This window comes from Lygodium microphyllum, chromosome 6 (genome assembly GCF_053477565.2).
Source record: "Lygodium microphyllum isolate KBCC chromosome 6, Lygodium_microphyllum_v1.1.10, whole genome shotgun sequence".
Taxonomy (NCBI): Eukaryota; Viridiplantae; Streptophyta; class Polypodiopsida; order Schizaeales; family Lygodiaceae; genus Lygodium; species Lygodium microphyllum.
The window spans coordinates 33,654,391-33,675,286 of NC_141140.1; the positions used below are offsets into that span (position 1 = coordinate 33,654,391).

The window sequence follows — 20,896 nt, forward strand, 5'->3', positions numbered from 1 at the left end:
GACAGTTTTCTTTGTGTCAATATCATTCACTTTCTTATGGCCATTTACAGCCATAAATTTAGATCTATGGAAGCCAAATGAAAACTTTTGATGAACTTTGGGCTCACGACTTTCTTTTGTCTTGTATCCCCAAGGAGATAGATTGGCATCAAAGTTCATGAGTCAGTAAAAACCCCTTATTGTTTATGAAGAATTCTTGTGTAATTTTTGATACTCAAAAGACCTCTTCTTTAAAGGAACTTTTTAAAACCAAATTTTGAGACCATGATGCATTCTTCCCTTATACCTGCAAGGGATAGCCTAGCATCACAGGGTTCCCGCTTAGTTTGAAATATGAATTATCATACACAGGTGACCTCTCATCTGAAAGGGGAAAAGAAGTGGGCCACTCATAGGCCCGGGCTTGAAATGTATTTGCACTCCTATTGACTTGCAACCATGATTTGGGCGTCTCTGCATTCTACTATGTACACACACCTATGTCAGAGATAGTAGTGTTACATCTTTTGAAGAAAGCTCAACTTGTTGAATCTTGATGGATGAAATAGCGGTCCTTTGGTTTATCATGAAAATAAATAATTGCTATTTATTTTGTGTTTAGGTTGACTGTTATGCTGTGAAAATTGATTCATGTATACTCAACCATTTGTGGTTGTTATTTCTGACACTTTCCTTTCTTATGGCAGGAGATGTAACTCGTGTGTTATCTACATCACTGAAGGTTCTTAACCTCTCCTCCAATCTGCTGACTGGAACAATCCCATCAAAAGTTGGTTCGTGTGCTGTGGTTGATCTAAGCCATAACATGATTCAAGGCGACTTATCTTCGCTGCAATATTGGAGTGAGATGCTTGAAATTTTGGATCTGAGCTACAATAATCTGATTGGTGGTTTAGTTGATACAGATGTGAAATTTGTGCGGCTCAGGAGCTTGGATGTCTCTCATAATAGCTTGAAAGGTTCCATACCTTCAAGTTATGGTATCTTCCCCAAATTGAGTATGGTTGATCTAAGTTTCAATCAACTCAATGGCTCTATCCCAGCCTCATTTTTCAATTCTTCAACTTTGAATTATCTTTCTTTATCGAACAATCAGCTCGATGGAAGCCTTCCTCTACAGGATACCATATCTTTCACTTCTGTTCTAAATTACCCACCGTCTTCATCTTCTGAAATACCTTTAGTAAGTGGACAGGCTACTCAGATGATTGCTTTGGATCTTTCAAATAATAGACTTGCTGGTAGAATTCCAGAAACCATTAGTAGGTTCCAGCAGCTGGAGAAGCTAGATCTCAGTAATAACAGTTTTCAATGGGAGATACCAAATGCTCTTTGTAATCTTACAATGCTTCAAAATCTTGATTTGTCTGCTAATGCTTTGTCAGGGCCCATACCAGATGCACTTCCAAACTCTTTACTTGAATTAAACCTTTCATTCAATCATTTGTCAGGTTTGATACCAGAAAATTTGAGGAAATTCCCATACTCCTCGTTTTATCCTGGGAATGAAGGTCTTTTCTCTCCTTGGTTGAACTCTTCCGGTACAGGAGGTCCTCTAAGTTCTGTTGCTAGGCACAAAAGAAGCTTTGGAACAGCTGTAAAAGCTGGCTTGATTGGTGGTTGTACAGCGGGTCTTGTCCTAATTTGCATGGTTGGGCTGCTTCTGTACTACAGGTGTAAGCACCAGAGTTATGGCAGAGGTGCTGAGATTAATAATGGTGATATTGTGAAAGGGCATAAAATGTGGAGTCCTTGTGCAGCCTACTTTGCCTTTCATGAGCGTGCTGATGATGTTCCGCCAGGAATGAGTTTTTCAGCTGATTTGCTGCTGGAAAGGCCTAGTAAAGTTGCCACTGCTTCCACCTACAGGGGCTCTTACAGAGACACAAAAAGTCATTTGGGGCCAAATTTGAATATTGGCACAGAGGATTCAGTCAAAACAGGAGGTATGGAGATGTCACCTTCTCAAACGAGGCAGAAGTTCTCACCTGGTTCAAATAACCATGAATCGTCACGACTTGCAGAAGAGTTTGCTCAAAGTGATTCTCCAATTGTCTTGAAGGTATGCTCACCAGACAGGCTAGCAGGGGACTTACATTTCCTTGATAAGTCTTTGAAGTTCAGTGCAGAGGAGTTATCTCGAGCACCTGCAGAGGTCTTGGGCAGGAGTAGCCATGGAACTTCATACAAGGCTACCTTAGATAATGGGCATGTCCTGACTGTCAAATGGTTAAGGGAAGGCCTAGCAAAGGGCAAGAAAGAGTTTGCCAGGGAAGCAAAGAAATTCGCCAAAGTCAGACATCCCAACCTTATTCCATTGAGGGGTTACTATTGGGGGCCACGGGAGCATGAAAAACTCATACTCTCTGATTTTGTTAGCACAGGTAGCCTGGCAGCTCATTTTTCTGGTAAGCACTCTGTTCATTTTCCTTGCATATGGGTTTGTAAAAAAAGTTTTGTAAATGTTTTTAGAATTTCGAAACCAGCCATGCAAGCTATGTTGATATTAGAAACCTCACTAGTATTTTGAGATATGGAAAGTCGGGCTAATGTGAGACTGTTTGGCACAATGGAAGAAGTTCCACAAAGGTTTTTTTTATAGTCTGTGCTGTACTTTCAGGTAAAAGCTAAGCTTTGGTTATCAGTTGCATACTTCTCCTGATTTGCACCTAAATCTGGGGGGTTTCCTTTGTTCATCCAGAAACTTTTAGGTCGCATACAAGAAGGGTTGTACTTAATAACCTCACATTGAGTTTCTGATGAGAGGGCATATTTCATTATACCGCTTTGCATATGATCTGCTTGATCTGCCACTTGATTCAAATGTTCCACATCTTCGTCATAACACATGCAAATCTATGTATGTTGCAGTTCATGGCTTGTCCATGTGGCCATCACACAGATGGGAAAATTGCCATTGATGTTGGCAGATGCCTATACTGTCTCTTTTTTTTCAATACTGTTATGTTTCTCACCAGTTGCTTTCTGTTTTGCAGACAGGACAGGGCAAAGGTATGCTTTGCTGTCTTGGAAGCAAAGACTTGTGATTGCTGTAGATATAGCACGAGGCTTACTTTATCTACATGAAGAGCGGCACCTACCTCATGGAAATTTGAAGGCAACAAATGTGCTGATTGATGGGCCAAATTACAGTGGAAGGCTTGCTGACTACTGTCTGCACCAGTTGATGACCTGTGAAGGAACAGCGAATCAAATCTTGAATGCTGGTGCCCTCGGATACCGAGCACCAGAGCTGGCTACCCTAAAAAAGCCCAAGCCAACCATGAAGGGAGATGTATATGCTTTTGGGGTCATAATGCTGGAGCTTTTGACAGGAAAAGGTGCAGGTGATATTATTTCTGGTCAGTCTGGGGCAGTAGATCTTACTGACTGGGTTAAAATGTTAGCCACAGAAATAAGGACAGCCGACTGCTTTGATCCTGCCCTTGTTGGTGAAGGGCGACATGACTTGCCTAGAGGTATGGATGAAATGCTAGCAAGTGCCCTAAAGTGCATCTCTCAGCTGGCTGTAGAAAGGCCTCATATCCGTTCAGTCTATGAAGACCTTACGTCTATTGCAGTGTGAACTGGTCTCATGAAGTTTATCAGGTTGTGGAAAGGCACCATTACTAAGGAAGGCTCAAATGCTATCTCTGAACCGATGTACTTGTACTCTCTGAACCCATGCACTCATACTAATATGTACAGTTCTTGGATGCAATGACTTCAAGCTTGGCCCCAATCCTTGAGATAATACTATTTCAGGGAAACACTAGTTTGGGAATCTCAGCATGTGATAAAGAAGTTCTTAGAATGTACTTGTCCTTGGCCAATAGCTGCCATCCCCTCTATGGGGTTCTTCATAACTCATCTTACATGACAGCTGAATATATTCACAAAAACTTTTCTTCAATCAGTTGCAAGTTGGAGCCACCTGATTACATTTTACATTTGTAAATGGAGGGGTTAAAACGTAGCTATATGTCTTGAAGCTTATCTTTAATGATGAGTGCATTGTTTGTAACAATTACACGGCATAGTGGACAAAATTTGAGCAAGGAATAAAGAATACACAAAAAATATGAGATCAGAAATTGTTTTAATTTCAAACGAGTTGATACAAAGATGGCTTTGTCCACCTATGCGCTTCCACTATGAAGCTTAGATAATGATTTAGACAAATGATAGGTGAAGATCTTAAGGCTAGTTGAAAGAACTTTGATTGGGTGAAAGATAGATTGATGATGGCTTTGGAGGGGTCTTCCTTTTATAGCTTGGGAAGGTAGTCTAGTCGACTTGTCCAACTATATGATGAACATTCCCTAGTTGACGAGGAAATATTTCAAAGGAATATTTTCCTTTGTTGTGGCCAGGGGCATTACCCTTGAATCCTTGCTAGGGGTACTCGGCCTTTCTAAGATTCCTTGGCTAGGAGGTTGTTTTTGCGGTGCCCAAACCTCAAAATAGGGGTTTCTTATAATTGCCACACCCGGTAATTTCATGCATTGTGCCTCAAGTTGCTACCAACATAACTACTCTCTGATCCAAAGACTAAATCCATAAAGGTCACCTTTTTGCCATTTGATCATATAGACCTCATTTGATATACAAGTTAAGATATGACTTAACTAATGTTTAGGTTCACACATGGCTTCTCTTAATAATTGGGGCCATACAATTTAGAGCACCATGGCTCATTGATGGCATCTTACAAGGGTGGGACATTGAGCATATCTAACACTCCTCAATGTTCACTTGAACTACATCTTGAGTCTTTGAAGATGAACTCAAAGCAGATTCATTGTAAGAGCTTTGGTAATGATATTTGCTCCATTTTTCTTTGTTGGATAGTAGATAAGCTCTACGATCCCATCTTTGTACCAATAATGACTGATATTTGACATGGTGTTACACAAGTAGATGAGACTGTCGACCAACCTCTTGTATCTCCCAATGAATGTGAGTGTTGATGTATCCTCAATGGATAGCTTCACATTGATCTCGATAGGTGTAGTTATCTCCTTATACTCGGTCATGCCAAATGTCTTCAAGATCTTCCATGTATGCTTATTTTGAGAGAGAGAGATTTTACCATGCTCTTGCTAAACTTTAAATCCCAAACAATAATGTAACAAACTCAAGTCTGTCATTTCAAACTCAGAGCTAAAAGCCTTTGTAGTTTGATGAATCATATATTCACAGCCACATGTAATAAGGTCGTCCATGTATAGGACAATCAGTATAGAATTTTCACCATCCCTGTAAACATACAAGTTGGTATCTAAGGTATATCTTTTGACATTCAAGTCTTTAAAAAATTTATCTATTTGTTGATACCATGCTCTAGGGGTGTGCTTTAGTCCATACAATGTCTTCTTAGGTTACAAACTTTATTGAAACTTTTTTTTACAACCTTTCTTTTTGGTACCGTTGGTAGAGGAACCACCTTTGCCTTCTACATTGGCAAATAATGCAACATTTCCACTGCTACCTTCTCGAGCTTTTAGCCGCAACTCCTCCTCAATTAGTAGTGCACAATATTTCTCAAATGTCAAAGCTTGGGATCTCACCTGAGTGTTTAGGGTAGTTACCAATCCATCAAACTTCGGAGGAAAAATTTGAAGATACCTCCGAGCTAGCACCTAATTAGTTTTTTCTATCCCAGTGCCAGCCATTCGATTGCATAGATTCTTGATTTGAGTAATAAACACTTCAGTTATCTCTCCTTCAACAAAATTTTCTTTTGCTAGTTGATTTTTTAGGTTTTGAATCCTTGTTTGATTTCACGTTTCATACAGATTTCTTAGTACGTTCCAAGCCTCTGATGTCTTAGTTGTATGCTAAGTCAAGTTCAAAACATTATCAGAATAGCTTATAACTGAGGCATACAACACATATGCATTCTTTCATTTTCAAACAAGCAGAAGATATGCATTTGGAGAAATTAAAACACTCAAATTTGATGGGTTGGGGGTGGGTTGTGGTTCTGAGGCAATCCCTAGCATCGTCTCCAAAAGCTTATACGAATCAAGGATAGTTGCAATTTTAAACTTCCAAAAAGTGTAGCTTGTACCATCTAACTTGTCTTTGCTAAAAGTTAGTGAATGAATCCTTAGTGTTTGAATGGCCAGTACAATAGTCGCACTACCTAATGCGCCGACACCACTACTTGATATAGTAGATAACATTTCTCATCTTCATTATTGAAGGCCTTGCCTCTCACCTACTCTTTACTCCTTAGAGCCCCCTAGACTCTAATACCATGTAGAAATTACACTACACATTGAACACAATTTGAGCAAGAAGTAAATAATACACAACAAATATGAGAATACTAGAATTTGCTTTAATTTCAAACAAGCTGAATAAAGATAGCTTTGTCTACTCGTGTGCTTTCACTTTAAAGCTTAGATGGCGCTCCAGATAGATGATAGGTGAAGATCGTAATGCTAATTGGAAGAACTTTGATTGGGTGAAATATGGATTGACAATGCCTTTGGAGGGGTTTTTCTTTTATAGCCTGGTAAGGTAGTCTAGTCAACATATTCGATCATATGATGAATCTTCCCTAGTTAACTAGCAAATATTGTAGGGAATATTTTCTTTATTGTTGGACTAGGGTATTATCCTCAGATCTCCATGAGGGGGGTGTTGGCCTCCCTAAGACCCCCCATCCGGGGACTGCTTTTGCGGTCCTTCAATCCCAAAATAAGAGTCCTTGATAACTCCCACACCCTGCAACTCGATGTATTGTGTCTCGAGTTGCTATCGGTATTACTCTATCTAACCCAAAGGCTATTTCCACAAAGGTAATCTTTTGCCATCTGATTACATAAACCTCATCTGATATACAAGTCATGACCCGAGCTCACTCATGGCTTCTCCTCATAATGGGGATCTTACAACTTAGAGAACCATGGATCATTGGTGGCACCTTACGAGGGTGGAGCATTGAGCATATCTTACATTGTCCATACAAACTCTTCTTGCTTCTCCCATAGTTGATCATTTGAGATAAGATGGGTGAGATGCCTGGGCACATGCATTGATTACATTGGTATACAAGAGAGAGGTCATTCTGTGTATTTGGTTGTGCACAATAGCAAAGGATGCATGGGATACATTTTCCTCTTTGTATAATATGCGTAATGGAATGCATATTGCCTATTTGTGCATCAGCTCTAGATAGAGCATATGACTGTTAAAATTTTTGAAAGAGAGATAAGAGGAAAAGGAAGTACTCAAGTACAACTAAAGCATATTGAAAGTACAATGACAAAAATGAGTTGGTTATTCATGTAGATGAGTGCCCTTTTATAGGCATACAACAAGATTACGGTTTCCTAAAGAGAAGATTTGGTGGCTAAAGTGCATTCACACAATGCAAGGTGGGTGTAAAGAGACTCTCCCTTTATTGATGGGTACAGACCAAAGGATAAAATAAATTAGGCTAGGTAGTGTGTCCCTCTTGTGCAACCTCCAAAGTATATCATGTGTTTGTGATTTTAACAACCCCTTTCAAACTCATGATTGTAGACAGCTTTGTGCATGACTATCTTACAACTACTTGGTCACCATGACTTACTAGGGACATGTGCACCCTTAAGGCTCTTAGAGGCACATTGGCTTGCCCAGTCAAGATGATCAAATGAATTTTTTTGCTTGATTAGTTATGGCTTAGAGGTTTGAATGGTTTAGGGGACTTAGGTTTTAGACAAATATGATTTTAGAAAAGGTTGTTATAAATAAATTTTACAAGGGTTGCATGACATGATTCAAGAGAGTTACAAAAGAGAATCACACACTTAGAGCTATCCTTCATAAGTAGACACATCGAGAGGAGTCTTCTTAGCTCCCTTCTTTTTTTTCTTCTTAAAAGTCATGGATAATGCTTCATGCTTTTCTTATTCAACTTCAACTTCTTCCTTATCTTCTTTAGCTTTCTTTTCACTTTCTTGGGTAATCTTATGAGAACCGCTTTTTGAGCTTGCTTCCTGTGAAAACAATCTTTTTCTTTATGATCAGCCTTGTGACAAAAGTCACATACAAGGGGTTCATTATGGATGGTCCAAATCGCACATGAGACATGACATAAGCCATATCCATGAATATAAAGGGAACAGACATTAGACTCGCCTCCCAACCATAGAGCCAAACGAGATCTTCCTTGACCTTGAGAATTACAACACCTTGGGTCATGACCACATTGTGATTGTTGGAGTTCCCACATCTTCTCTCTCTCTCTCTCTCTCTCTCTCTCTCTCCACTATAGCTCTTGCTTTCGCTTGCATGCTTCCACTTCAGGCTCACTTCCTTTAACTAGTATCAGAGCCACTACATTGTCATTGAGAAGCTCAACCCGGCATTACTTTAGCTTGTAAGGAATACCTACAGTTCACAGGTTTTATGGCAGCCATGGCTTCAACTTAAAGAGGGAACCATTGATGCTCCTCTTCTTTCAGGTTTCTTATACATGAGTCAGGTCTTTTTTAGACTTCTTTGAGCATTGTAGAGCGCCTTTCAAGCTTCATTATAGCCAACAAACTCAGTAATAGGAGCAATAGCAACAACATGAATTGCACATACTACTGCTACCTACCCCTTGACCCTATTTGGCATCTCCTCTAGCTCTTGTGAGCTCTAGGTCACTTTGGTCTTATTCCCCCAACTCCCTGTCACTAGCATTGTGCATATTGGATATACTTTGGAGCTTCCAATCTTTGTTCTTGTTGTGTATGAACAACAGACCTGCTCTCAAAGATCTGAAACAATGTCTACTCAAAGGTTATGGCTCCCATATTGCTCTACTGATATCCATTTGATGTTGGTACATTGGTTGATGATATGGCAATGTTGTGAGATGCTATTGGAGTGATTTGAGAACAATTTTGGCTCAATTTTAACAAACATTTCATTGTTGTAATAATAGCGTTAAATGCCATTTATCTAGGAAAAGTGTACATTTCTTGTTATTTGATGCTTTTGAGGCTTGGTATGGATGCCCGAGTGTTAGCTTGACACTTGGGGATACTTGATACATGTCTTGGAATGCTTTTGGGATTTGATTGGGCTTACGTTGGCTTAGTTTTAATAGAGATTTCAATGCTATAATACAATGGACAAGATAGCTTTTCTCAAGAAACACTAAATGCCTATTGCTCTTAAATGTCATTAAGGTGTTTCATATACATGTATTGATGCTTAGCATTGGTCTATGCACTTGAATATGTTGTGGGATGCTGTTGAGGTTTGATTTTGAGCTTGGCACTATTCATCTTGATTTTGGTTCAAGCCTTGGTTGCTTTAGTGGCTTATGCCATTACGGGCTTCAAGAATACATATTGGGTTTTATGCTTCCAGATGTAACCTCTATGGATCTTGGATGTCTAGATGTCATTTACATGATGTTTTGAGCTTTGCTTGCTCATTTGGCATTTGATTTTTTCTTGGGAGCTACTGAGCTTTGTGTTTTGAATCACATTGGCCCTTGGATGTACTATAGAGCATTTGATTTATATAGTTGAGCTTGAGCTTATTAGAATGAGACAATGGGACTCATTGTGACATGTACATGCCATCTTGATATTTATCAAATGCAGTTACTCTATCGTGGGTTGATTTGATCTCTTGGCTTGGATGACTTGATAATTGTGTTTGCTAGGGTGTTGTCAGTGGTAGTTATATGTTTCCAGGTTATGTAGTATTGAGCTTTGCTTAGTGGGTTATGCATCTGGTAGTTCTCTTCATGTACCCTTGAGACCTAACTACCCTGTGCATTTGACGTCTATGCCTGTTGCATATATGGGCTTTGACACACAGTGGTTGTGATAATCTTTAGTGCCGGTTGTTCTTGGCTTTTTCTCTCTTGGTTGCTCATAATTGGCTGTTGGCATATTGTTGTGGAATTCATTACAGCATTATGTCATTTTAGTTTTATGCATTCTATTTTAGGGTAATCACTTAGAATTGACAATATTTTTCTTATAGGTTGTGGACAACTCATAACTTTGGTAGTATTTCTTGTCTCCCGCTTGATTTAGCAATAGTTTTGGGGCTGATTTGTAGGGTATTACAAAAACCCATATTGTTCTTTTTTATTCTTGCTTGGTCTCATTACGGCTAGTGGTTCTCATGATTGTGCTATCTTCAATATTGGTAAACTGGATGGGACCAATTATAGCTATTGGAAGATCTAGATATGGCAAGTTTTAGTGCAAAAATTGTAGGTTAGACCACTCAAAATGGAGGTGCCAAACCCAAAACATTGTGGTTGAGGATTGGGATGAGCTATGCAAGTCCACCATCATTTTATCACTCTCTAAGCAAGTTCACTACAATTTTGTAATTGGAAATCAAACTGTATATGAACTTTGGATACATATTAAGAATCTCTATGACAAGCAAAGTTTTGTATCTCAAATGTATGGCTGAAACAGTTGATAAACCTTCACATAAAAGAAGAAACTTCTATGTTTGCGCACTTGAATGAGTTTCACTCCATAATTAGCCATTTAGCTTTGTAGGAGATTGAGTTTAAGGATACTTTGCATCCTCTATTTCTGCTTGGTGCTCTACTTGAGTCGTGGGATACTTTCCATATGGCTCTCTATGTTATAACGATGGGCTAAAATTGCAGGATGTTGAGAGTGCCTTTTTGATAGAAGAGGCAAACAAAATGAATGTGGATGCTTTTGATGCATCACATGCATTGGCAATGAGAGGCTGGTAGGATGGAAATGGCCATGGTAGATACTCTAATAGGTCTCAATCTAGGATACATGGATAGTCTCACAATAAGTCTCATGGCTGTAAGTTTGGCCCTACTTGTCATTATTGTGGGAAAGTAGGTCATATTCGGCCCCACAATACCATAAAATGTGCGAAGACAAGCACAAGGAAGAGGAAAAGGGTAAAGTGCATGACAATAATGATGAGAGCGTAGCATTGTATCTAGCAAGTCTAGTATCAAGATTGAGGAGATTAATGTAGTGTAACATGATATATATGATGATCTTATCTTGGCAGCCTCTTCTTTCGATGCTTCATAGTTGACTGAAGCTTTGTTAGGATATAGTTAGTGTTGGTTGATAGATTTAGGGGCTTCCTTTCATGTGACCCTCATAGAGAGTTCATTATTCATGATGTATGTCATGTATCGACTCTCACACAAAGAGCCTTATCTTTGCTTGCACCTTGGATGATGTAGGTTATGTTGTCTCTTTTGGTGATTCCGCATGGAAGATTACCCATGGGAATCTTGTTATTGCATGTGGTGCTAAGTCTAGTATTCTCTATCCTTCACTTGTATCCAGGTCAGTTGACTATGTTTTGGTTGTCGCTATAGTTCCACATATACCTCTTTGGCATTGTCACCTTGGGTACATGTCTTTGAAAGAAATGAAAATGCTTAATAGTTTGTAGTATCTTTTGCCTCTAGACTATACATGTTTTGAGTCTTATGATTATTGTTTATATAACAGTCAGACAAATAGTACACATAAGAAGTATGGCATGAAGCACATGGATGAGCCTTTGGCTTCTATTCATTTAGATGTATGTGGTCCCATGCCCTGTCAATCGCTAGGTGGTGTAAAGTACTTTGTCACATTCATTAATGATTACTCACATAAGGTCTCAGCTTACTTTATTAAATAGAAATCGAATATCTTGTCTACCTTTTAGTGTTGGCTTGCTCTTATTGAGGACAATTTTGGGTATAGGCTGAAATGCCTAAGGTCAAATAATGGGGGCGAGTATGTCTTAAAAAGATTTTGAGCAGTTTTGCAATGAGCAAGATATTAAGTATCAATTGAGTGCCTCCTACACCCCTTCCCATAATGATATTGTCGAATACATGAACAAGATGATTCATGAGAGAGTCCACAATATGCTTAGCCAGACAAGCTTACCACAACACTTTTGGGCTGAGGCCATTACTATTGCTGTACACTTGATCAACTAGTCTCCTTGCATTATTATTGATTACCAGGTTGTAGAGGAGGTCTGGACTAGGAAACCTCTATCCTATGCTTATTTGCACGTATTTGATTGTGAGGTATTCTACCAGGTTCCCAAAGATAAGCACAATAAGCTAGATCCTAAGTCCATGAAATGTATCTTTTTTGGTTATGGAGATGCATGCGAGATGGGCTATTACCTATGGGATCCATAGACTCACAAGGTTATTCGTAGCCATGATGTAGGTTTCCATGAGAAAAAGATACATAAGTAGCATGAGTAGGTGATTGAGGTACGCAAGGTGATATTTGTGGAGGAGCCTTGTGCTCCCATACAACTAGCTAGACAACCTATAGCACAACTGATGCTCCAATGGCCCAAGCCCCGCTTGTTGTGCAAGATTATCCTACTTTGAGATGCTCTAGTAGAGCTAGATGTTAGCCTGAGTGCTTTATGCCCTCCATGGATTATGTTATGGTGACAGATGTAGGTGAGCCTCTCTCTTATGATGAGGCCATGCCCAAAGATTATAGTCACTCATGGGATAGGGCTATGTGGTCGGAGTTTGACATCTTACAGGCTAATTGTATGTGGGATTTGGTTCCTTTGCTTAGTGGCAAGAGGGCATTGCCATGAAGTGGGTATACAAGCCGAAAAGCGTCCATGGATGTCCCAAGCCCATGCCTGTAAGGCCAGATTTCTAGCTAAGAGTTTCAAGCATGAATATGGTATTGACTTCGATGAAGTTTTTTCTCTTGTGGTCAAAATAATGACCCTACGATTAGTACTAGCATTGGTTGCTCGCTAGATCTAGACCTTTACCAAATGGATGTAAGACAGTTTTTACATGGGGACTTGCATGATGAGATCTATATGCAATAGCCTAAGGGATTTGAAAAAAAAGATAGGAAACACCTAGTGTGCAAGTTGAGAAAGAGCCTTTATGGCCTTAAGTAGGCACCTAGGGAATGGTACCATAAGTTTGATACTTTTATGCATTCACAAGGATATAGTCATAGTGCTATGGATCTGTGTTTATACAAGAAGATGGCTCATGATAAAAATATGGTGCTAGATCTTTCTTCATTGAAAATGCTTGCTCATAACATATATAAGAGCTATATACTTGGCAAAAAGCATCATGCCTCATTTTCCAAAAGTGAATCTATACATGATCAGAAATTATAACTTGTGCATAGTGATATTTATGGATCCATCCACATCAACTCCATTGAGGGATATTTGTATTTTGCGACCTTCATTAATGACATGATGTGTCATTGTTGGGTATATGCATTGAAGCACAAATCAAATGTGTTTGCATATTTTAAAATGTTCTTGGCCGTGGTTGAAAATGACATTGGATGCAAATTGATTACTCTTTGTACTAATTAAGGAGGAGAAGATGTCACGTAAATTTAATATTTTTTGGCTAAAGGGGGCATTATACATCAATATATACACCTTACATAAAAATGGTGTGACTCAAAGAAAGAAGAACTTGCTCCCCAAAATTTTGGCATGATGCTATTATGTGTGCAACATATGTGCTAAAAGATAAACCCTAAAACATTCAGTGATTGTACACTTTATGAGGATTAGCATGGCCATAAACCAATAGTGACGTATATAAACATCTTTGGTTGTTTAGCATGTGCTTTGGTACAACAATAAAAAATACATAAGATTTAGGATAAAGTTATAAAATACATTTTCATTAGTTACAATGTAGAGAGCAAAGGTCACTGTTTGTATTGCCTCTACATTTACTTTTTGTGAAATTAATAGAGATATGGTATATATTGAAAATGCAAGTTAGCCCTTTCATGACAACAAAATTTAGCCAATTCTGGATCCAATGGATATATTTGATAGCTTATTGTCTCTATTTTAATAAGATACACTTGAAAGTGGTCCGCTACAACCATGTATTGAAGGGGTACAACAACAAAATTAGCCACTTCATGAAAATTATGCAACCCAATATTCAACCCATTGATCATATTCCAAGATGGATATTCATGAAAATTATTCCAAGATCATAAAGTATCAAGCATCCATCTTGGAATATGAAAATTATTCAACCCAATATTCATGAAAATTATGCACCTCGAGGGTTTTTAGATCCAAGATCAAAAGCCTATCTCTATTCTAGTTGGGACATGGCACATGTTTATACTTGATGATGCAAGAGATCCATTTGATATCTCTCTATTAACATACTATTGGATGCCTATTGCACTTGTCTAACACATGGCTAGATATTAAGTTTGAAATAATCCCCCCCCTTGCATATGAAACCCCCCTTTAAAAAAAAACTATTTGAATTTTTAAAATCTCCTCCCCCCCCCCCCCCCCCCTCTGTCGATATGGAACATGTGGCAAAGGGGGGGAGAGAAGAAGAAGTAGACGATGATGACAAAGAAGGAAAAGAAGATAATAATTATGAGGGGGAGGCCATGTGGCCTACCACCCCCAGGCCACCTCGCCCAGTCCATGGGTGATGCCAGGAGGCATATTCCACGGTGGATTCCGTGAGGTTTTGCGGTGTATTCCGTAAAATTATATTTGTTACTGGGGCTCATACACAAGGTGGATTCCTTGTACGAAAAGTCGATGGGGACGCCTGTCCTTTTCAGGCGTCTTGTTAATTTAATGTGCAAGTGGGTGATTCCATAGCGGGTGATTCTGCAAAATACATATTTAAATTAATTGACGTTTATGAGCTTAGAGTGTGTACTCGTAATAAATTAAGATTAGGATTAAGTTCTAACAAATTTATTTTATTTATAGATGAAAACTGCTAGATATTCACTTTTTTCGGTTTAATTTAATTATTTTCTAACAATTGTGAATGCTTCAGTTGATGTGTAGAGCAGGCAGCGGTGGTGTTGGGAAGCACTGGGTGATAGTGTGTATTTAAGTTATTTAGAAGAAATTATCATTTTGATGGGTGCGCATCTTAGGTGTAATGCCAATATTTATTTTGACATGCTTATTTATTGAAGCACCTGACAATTATTTATTATTTTGTATGCGCATGGATGCACAATTTAAATATTTGTTATTGGACATTATATTTGGGCACAGCCCGACTCTTCGGGTGCTCAACTGCTTTATTCTTTAGTTGGATAAAAGCAAACACAAAAGCTAAAGCGTGCTAATTGTAAATTGGGCTATTTTCTGAGCTTGGAGATGAATAATATATCAAATACATGCTTTGTGGATCGCTCACACAAGGCATGGGGGGAGATTGTACCAATTAGTCTTTTGCTTCATGTCGTGAAAGTCTTTGAAAGGGAGCGACGGATCGAAGGTTGGACTTGAGAGCTATGGTGGGAGAGCAAGAGCAAGAAAGGGAGAGACTAGAAATGGGAACTCCAACAGTCACAATGTGTGACCGGGCCTTCCTTTATTCAAACTATCACTAAAAGAATAAAGAATAAAGTGATGGTGATGGGTGCCCGCCACCTGCACTGTGCACTGGCGGTGACTGTCAGTGTAGTAATACACGGGCGGCTAGGCATAGGCGCCTTTGCCCCCAACAACCTCCCACTTAAAGGCTAATCTGCCCCAGTGAGGAGTGAAAAGAAAAAGAAAAAGACAATACAACATGTACACATGTACAACAGGATGAGGAAAGACATCAACTCATCCCACGCCCATCAACCTCCCGAGGAAGGCAAAGCGCTCTGTAGAGAGGCTTTTCGTAAGCATATTTGCAAGATTCTGGTCAGTCGAGATCTTGACAAGATTAATAGACTTGTCCTCAACGACCCCACGTATGAAGTGATACCTCACCTCAATGTGCTTCGTCTTTGCATGGAAGACCGGATTCTTGGCTAATTGAATAGCACTCATAGAATCTGAATGCAGTGTAGGGATAGCATCAATACCAAGGTCAGCAACTAAACGACCCAACCAAATGGCCTCCTTGCAAGCCTTAGTGGCTGCAACATACTCGGCCTCTATAGTAGAAAGGGTTGTGCATTTCTACACCCTGGACATCCAAGAAACAACACCTCCAGCATAGGTGAATACATAGCCGGAAGTGGACTTTCTACTATCTGCATGTCCTGCATAATCAGAGTCAGTGTACCCCACGACTCCTGTATCCTGGCTGCCATAGCATATGCACATATCTGCAGTGCCCTTCAGGTACCTCATGATACCCTTCACGGCATCCCAATGCTTCTTGCAGGTGTAGCCATATAGCGAGCCACAACACCAACTACAAAGGCAATATCTGGACGAGTGGCTATCATGGCATACATAAGACTGCCCACTGCAGATGCATAGGGAATCTAGGCCATCTCGGCCCTCTGCACATCTGTCTGCAGACAATCAACCTATGATACCTTCACATAAGAAGGCAATGGACAGCCAATAGGCTTTACGTCCTGCATGCGGAAGCGCTCAAGGACTTTATGAATGTACTCCCTTTGTGACAAGTAGAGGAGTGCCTGATGCCTATTGCGTCTAATGCGCATACCAAGTATGTGAGCGGCCTGTCCCAGATCTTTCATCTCAAAGCTCTTCTTGAGCTGAGCCTTAAGAGCATCTAGCTCATCATGAGCTTTCCCTGCTATCAGCATATCATCCACATAGAGTACCAAAATCAATAAAGAACCATCACGGGCTTTCTTCGTGTAAAGACACGGGTCCATAGCACTCCTGCTATAGCTGTGTGACTGCATAAAGGCATCAAACTTATGATACCACTCCCTAGGTGCCTGTTTCAAGCCATAAAGACTTTTCTTCAATTTGCACACTAGGTGCTCCCTGCTAGGTTCTGCAAAGCCCTTAGACTGCTCCATATAAATCTTATCATAGAAGTCCCCATGTAATAAAGCCGTCTTGACATCCATCTGGTATAAATCCAAGTCAAGTTGAGTAACCAAAGCCAAGACTAAGCGCAAGGTGGTCATCTTAACCACATGAGAAAAGACCTCATCAAAGTCCACACCATGTTCCTGCTTAAAATCCTTTGCTACGAATCTAGCCTTATATGCCGGCTTGGGGTATCCAGGGGTACTTTTCAGATTGTACACCCACTTGCATGGCAAAGCCTTCTTGCCTGTAGGCAAGGAAACTAAATCCCAGGTCTCATTCTTATGTAAGGAGTCTATCTCAGACTGCATAGCCCTCTCCCAGGAGTGACTGTCACCCCTGCGCATAGCCTCATCATAGGTGAAAAGCTCTCCTACATATGTAACCAAGACATAATGCATCGAGGGCTGAAATCTATCAGGTGGATGTCTGTCTCTAGTAGACCGTCTCACGGCAGGCTCTGCTGCCTGCCCAACTGCCTGTCCCATGCCCTGACCATGAGCATCTACTACAGCTGTAGGCTATCCAACTGGCTGTGTGGGAGCTCTCGGCTCCTCCTGAAATATGACCCTACGGATCTCAACAACTCTATCAAGCTGCCTATGTATCTTGTCTTCATGGAAGACTACATCATGACTGCAGATGACTTTTCGCACCTATGGATCCCAGAGATGGTAACCCATCTTGCTTATATCCCCATAACCAAGGAAAATGCATTTGATACTCAGGATCAAGCTTACTTCTCGTCCTTGGGCACATGGCAAAATGCCTCACATCCAAAGACACAGAGATGCGCATATGTTATTGTGTTTTCGACCGTGGTTCCGCAGCACAAAGGAGCGGAAAATGGAAAGAAGAGAAAATAGCAAAAAGGCACAGGATAAAAGCAAAAAAAGATAAAAACAGAAAAAGGGACCTTGACCGGCAACCAATCCCTGAAAAATTCAAATGATCGGACACGACCCGCAAGAAGCTTCGATGTCGGGCCAAGGCAACGAAAGAGGAAAAAGGCGCACCATTAAAATGCAGAAGCACCCTCGAATCTGTGTAAAAGAGTGCCAGGCTCGCTCCTGTGCAAAGTGTAGGCATTAGTTGGGAATAGGATAAATTAGAATGGTGGGAAATGGGAAAAAGGGCCTAGCTATGGCCGGCCATGTAAAAGAGGAATGACCGCCCAAAAAGGATTTAGGGCTTTGTATATAAAGTTGAAAAAAGAGAATGGGAAGCTCATTCTTTGGTGTGTGGCAAAAAGAGTCTTATTCTTCCTCTCTTCTTCTCTCCTCCTTGCTTGTGTGTGCTCTTGAGAGAGGGAGTGTGAGAGTGTGAGGGAGTGAGTGTGTGCGAGAGTAAGGAATCAAGAGGGTGAAGCTCTTCACCATCTCCTCTCCTCTTCTTCTCCTCTCTTCTCTCTTTTTCTCTTGCGAGATTGGCTATGGAGGATGGAGCTTGGAGATGGAGGAGGTTTGAGGATGCTTGAGCTAGCATCAAGAGTCGTGGAGCTACCGAAGTGCAAGAGAGAGGAGGGTACTTGATCGGGCATCAAGGTAAACTTGCAACACTCGTAGGATCGACGATGCGTCGGCTAGGTGAGAGATAGCCATTAGAGCTCACTTGGAACGCTTGAAACAATAAGCGGTCCGTGGGTCTTGGCAGTTGAGCGAAAGCTCCCACATTTTGGTTCCGTTGCGGGGACCAACGGATTCAAGCTTGAGCACTTGCGCGCCTCATATCGAGCATCGAAGTAGGGTATTCATCCCTGAAACGGAGCTTGAGATAGGTAGGAAGTTGGGTGTTTTCGATCTTCAGAACAGCTAAGTATTTTGGGATATTTTGGTTGTCTGATGATTGGAAAACATGGAGAAATTAGTTCAATGTTTTGCTTTCGATTTATGTTGTGTTTAGGGTAGGTTAATAGTAGGAAATCACACCCGAGAGACAGAGGGTTGCTGCTGTGAAACAGGGAGAAAATCGGGGAAAACAGGGGAAAAATGGAGGAAATGCGCATGTAAATGTGTAGGAAACGCTAGGAGAGTGATCTGTAGTGTTCAGGAAATGACGAGCAGGGTATAAGTTCTGGAAGGGCAAGGGAATCCTCATTTGCAACCAGAAGAGTGAGAAAGAGAGAGAGAGAGAGAGAGAGAGAGAGAGAGAGAGAGAGAGAGAGAGAGAGAGAGAGAGAGAGAGAGAGAGAGAGAGAGAGAGAGAGAGAGAGAGAGAGAGAGAGAGAGAGAGAGAGAGAGAGAGAGAGAGCTTGGGCGACCGTTCAATTGACTAGGGCACGAAGTGACATTGCATTCGGCGATCCCCAGATACACAGATCTCTCCCTCACCACTCCAACCCCATTACTGGTGAATTTCTTGGTCAATAGTAATAGATATATGGAGATCTTTGGGCGAATCCGTGCTCGCAAGTTCGTCGGGCCGGTGGAATGGGACGCCCGACTCAGTGTCCAATTCCCAGAATCGGACACTCGGACAACCGTCCGATCGAACAACCCGTCTGATTTGGACACTCGGACAACCCATCCGATTCGGACACTCGGACAGCCCGTCCCATCAGACCACTCCGTCCGATTCGAACGCTCGGACTCGGACCCACCCTGTCCGATCGGACGAATTAGGACATGTCAGAATCGGACCACCTGCTTGGTCCGAGTCCCAAAATCGGACCTGCCCATAATCGGACCACCAGAATTTGACACTCGGACTAGCTCGTTCGATTTTAGAAGTCAGACCACCCTGCCCGATTGGACCATTCGGACGAATTGGACCACCCAAAATTGGACTAGCCCAGAATCGGACCACCCTTGTCCGATTTAGTGAACACTTGCCTGCCTGATTTTGAAAATCGGACACTCGGACTCTGAGACTACCACTCAACTCTGACACACTTGGTCCGATTCCCAGAATCGGATTGCTGGTAAATCATACCATTGGTAAATCGGACGTCCGATTCCCAGAGTCGAAAAAAAAAAAGGGAAAACATCAAAACTTGACCCCCACGAGTGACTGGAAGTGCAACCCACTCCAGGAATACATGGCGAACGCCTTGTAGGTAGTTTTCGACGTAGGAGTCAAGACCAAGGGACACACTGGAGCATTCCCCAATGACCTACCCCCTAGTGAACAACGAGAAGCAGCGCAGACCCTAGAACCCACTAGAATGGCCAGGACTTGAGTAACAAAGCCTATCAGGCCCAAAACAAGCAAGAGTGAGTAAGACACCGGGAGATTGCTTGCAGCACTCACGTTGAATTTCCGCACTTGAAGTACACTTAGGAAAGCTGAAAGCTTGATTGAGCACAAGTGCACGAGGAACAACACACTCACGAGTGACCATAAGTTGAGAATTGTATTCAGTAATTAAAGGAACTCACTCAGATAAATCGCTCAAAAAACCCACCAATAGGAGAGGACCCAAGACGTAGACAAACACGCGAAGCGCAGGAGGGTAGAACCAAGCAAGGAGCGCCAACGACAAGGATCTGTCACGACTAGTCAACCTGATCAAGAGCGCATCGAGGCGCAAGAATTTGACCATGACGGAAGAAAGCTTAGACCATCGGTCTACCGAGGAGCTCAATGTGAGTGTATTCCTAGACGCTATACAGCAGATGGTGAGCAGTTACGATGCACACGCCCGGTACGAGCACCGTGGCAGGATGGCAGATGCAATCATTGCAGACCTAGAGGAGGAGAGAAGACTAGCCCGTAAGGCATTGCAAGATATAGCTGAGTATAATAGGGATCAACAAGCTAGGAGCCAAAGGCAAAGCATGGAGCTGCATGAGGTGCAGCGAGTGTTGAACTTGGCTGGCCGAAATCGAACAGACCATGAGAGAGCACTAGAGGGAGACCTGACGCTGAGCGAGCTCCTCATGAAACGACTGCTCGATAACGCCGGAGTAGAGCAGAGTGCCATTGCACTAGCAACATCTCTGCTTGTAGGATTAGGGGCAAACCAGGGCTCAAAGAGGCAGGCCAAAATACCGATTGTTGCCAAGCAACTCGACAAGTACCAACCGCATGACGATCCGTACAGCTTCGTTGAGCAGTTTGAGCAAGTCTGCGAAGCCAACGGCCTCAACGACTAGACTCAATGTTCGCA

General features: G+C 41.4%; 1 protein-coding gene across 1 annotated transcript in view; it reads left to right on the forward strand.

Moving 5' to 3' along the window:
* Positions 1–4,049, forward strand: part of GHR1 (Leucine-rich receptor-like protein kinase family protein) — a 42,364-nt gene extending 38,315 nt beyond the window's left edge. Inside the window, exons 2-3 of the mRNA XM_087679383.1 lie at positions 687–2,408; positions 2,997–4,049. Coding sequence (XP_087535509.1) covers positions 687–2,408; positions 2,997–3,586 — 2,312 coding nt within the window. The 3' untranslated portion in view covers positions 3,587–4,049. The remainder of the gene's footprint in view (positions 1–686; positions 2,409–2,996) is intronic.
* Positions 4,050–20,896: the final 16,847 nt, after the last annotated feature.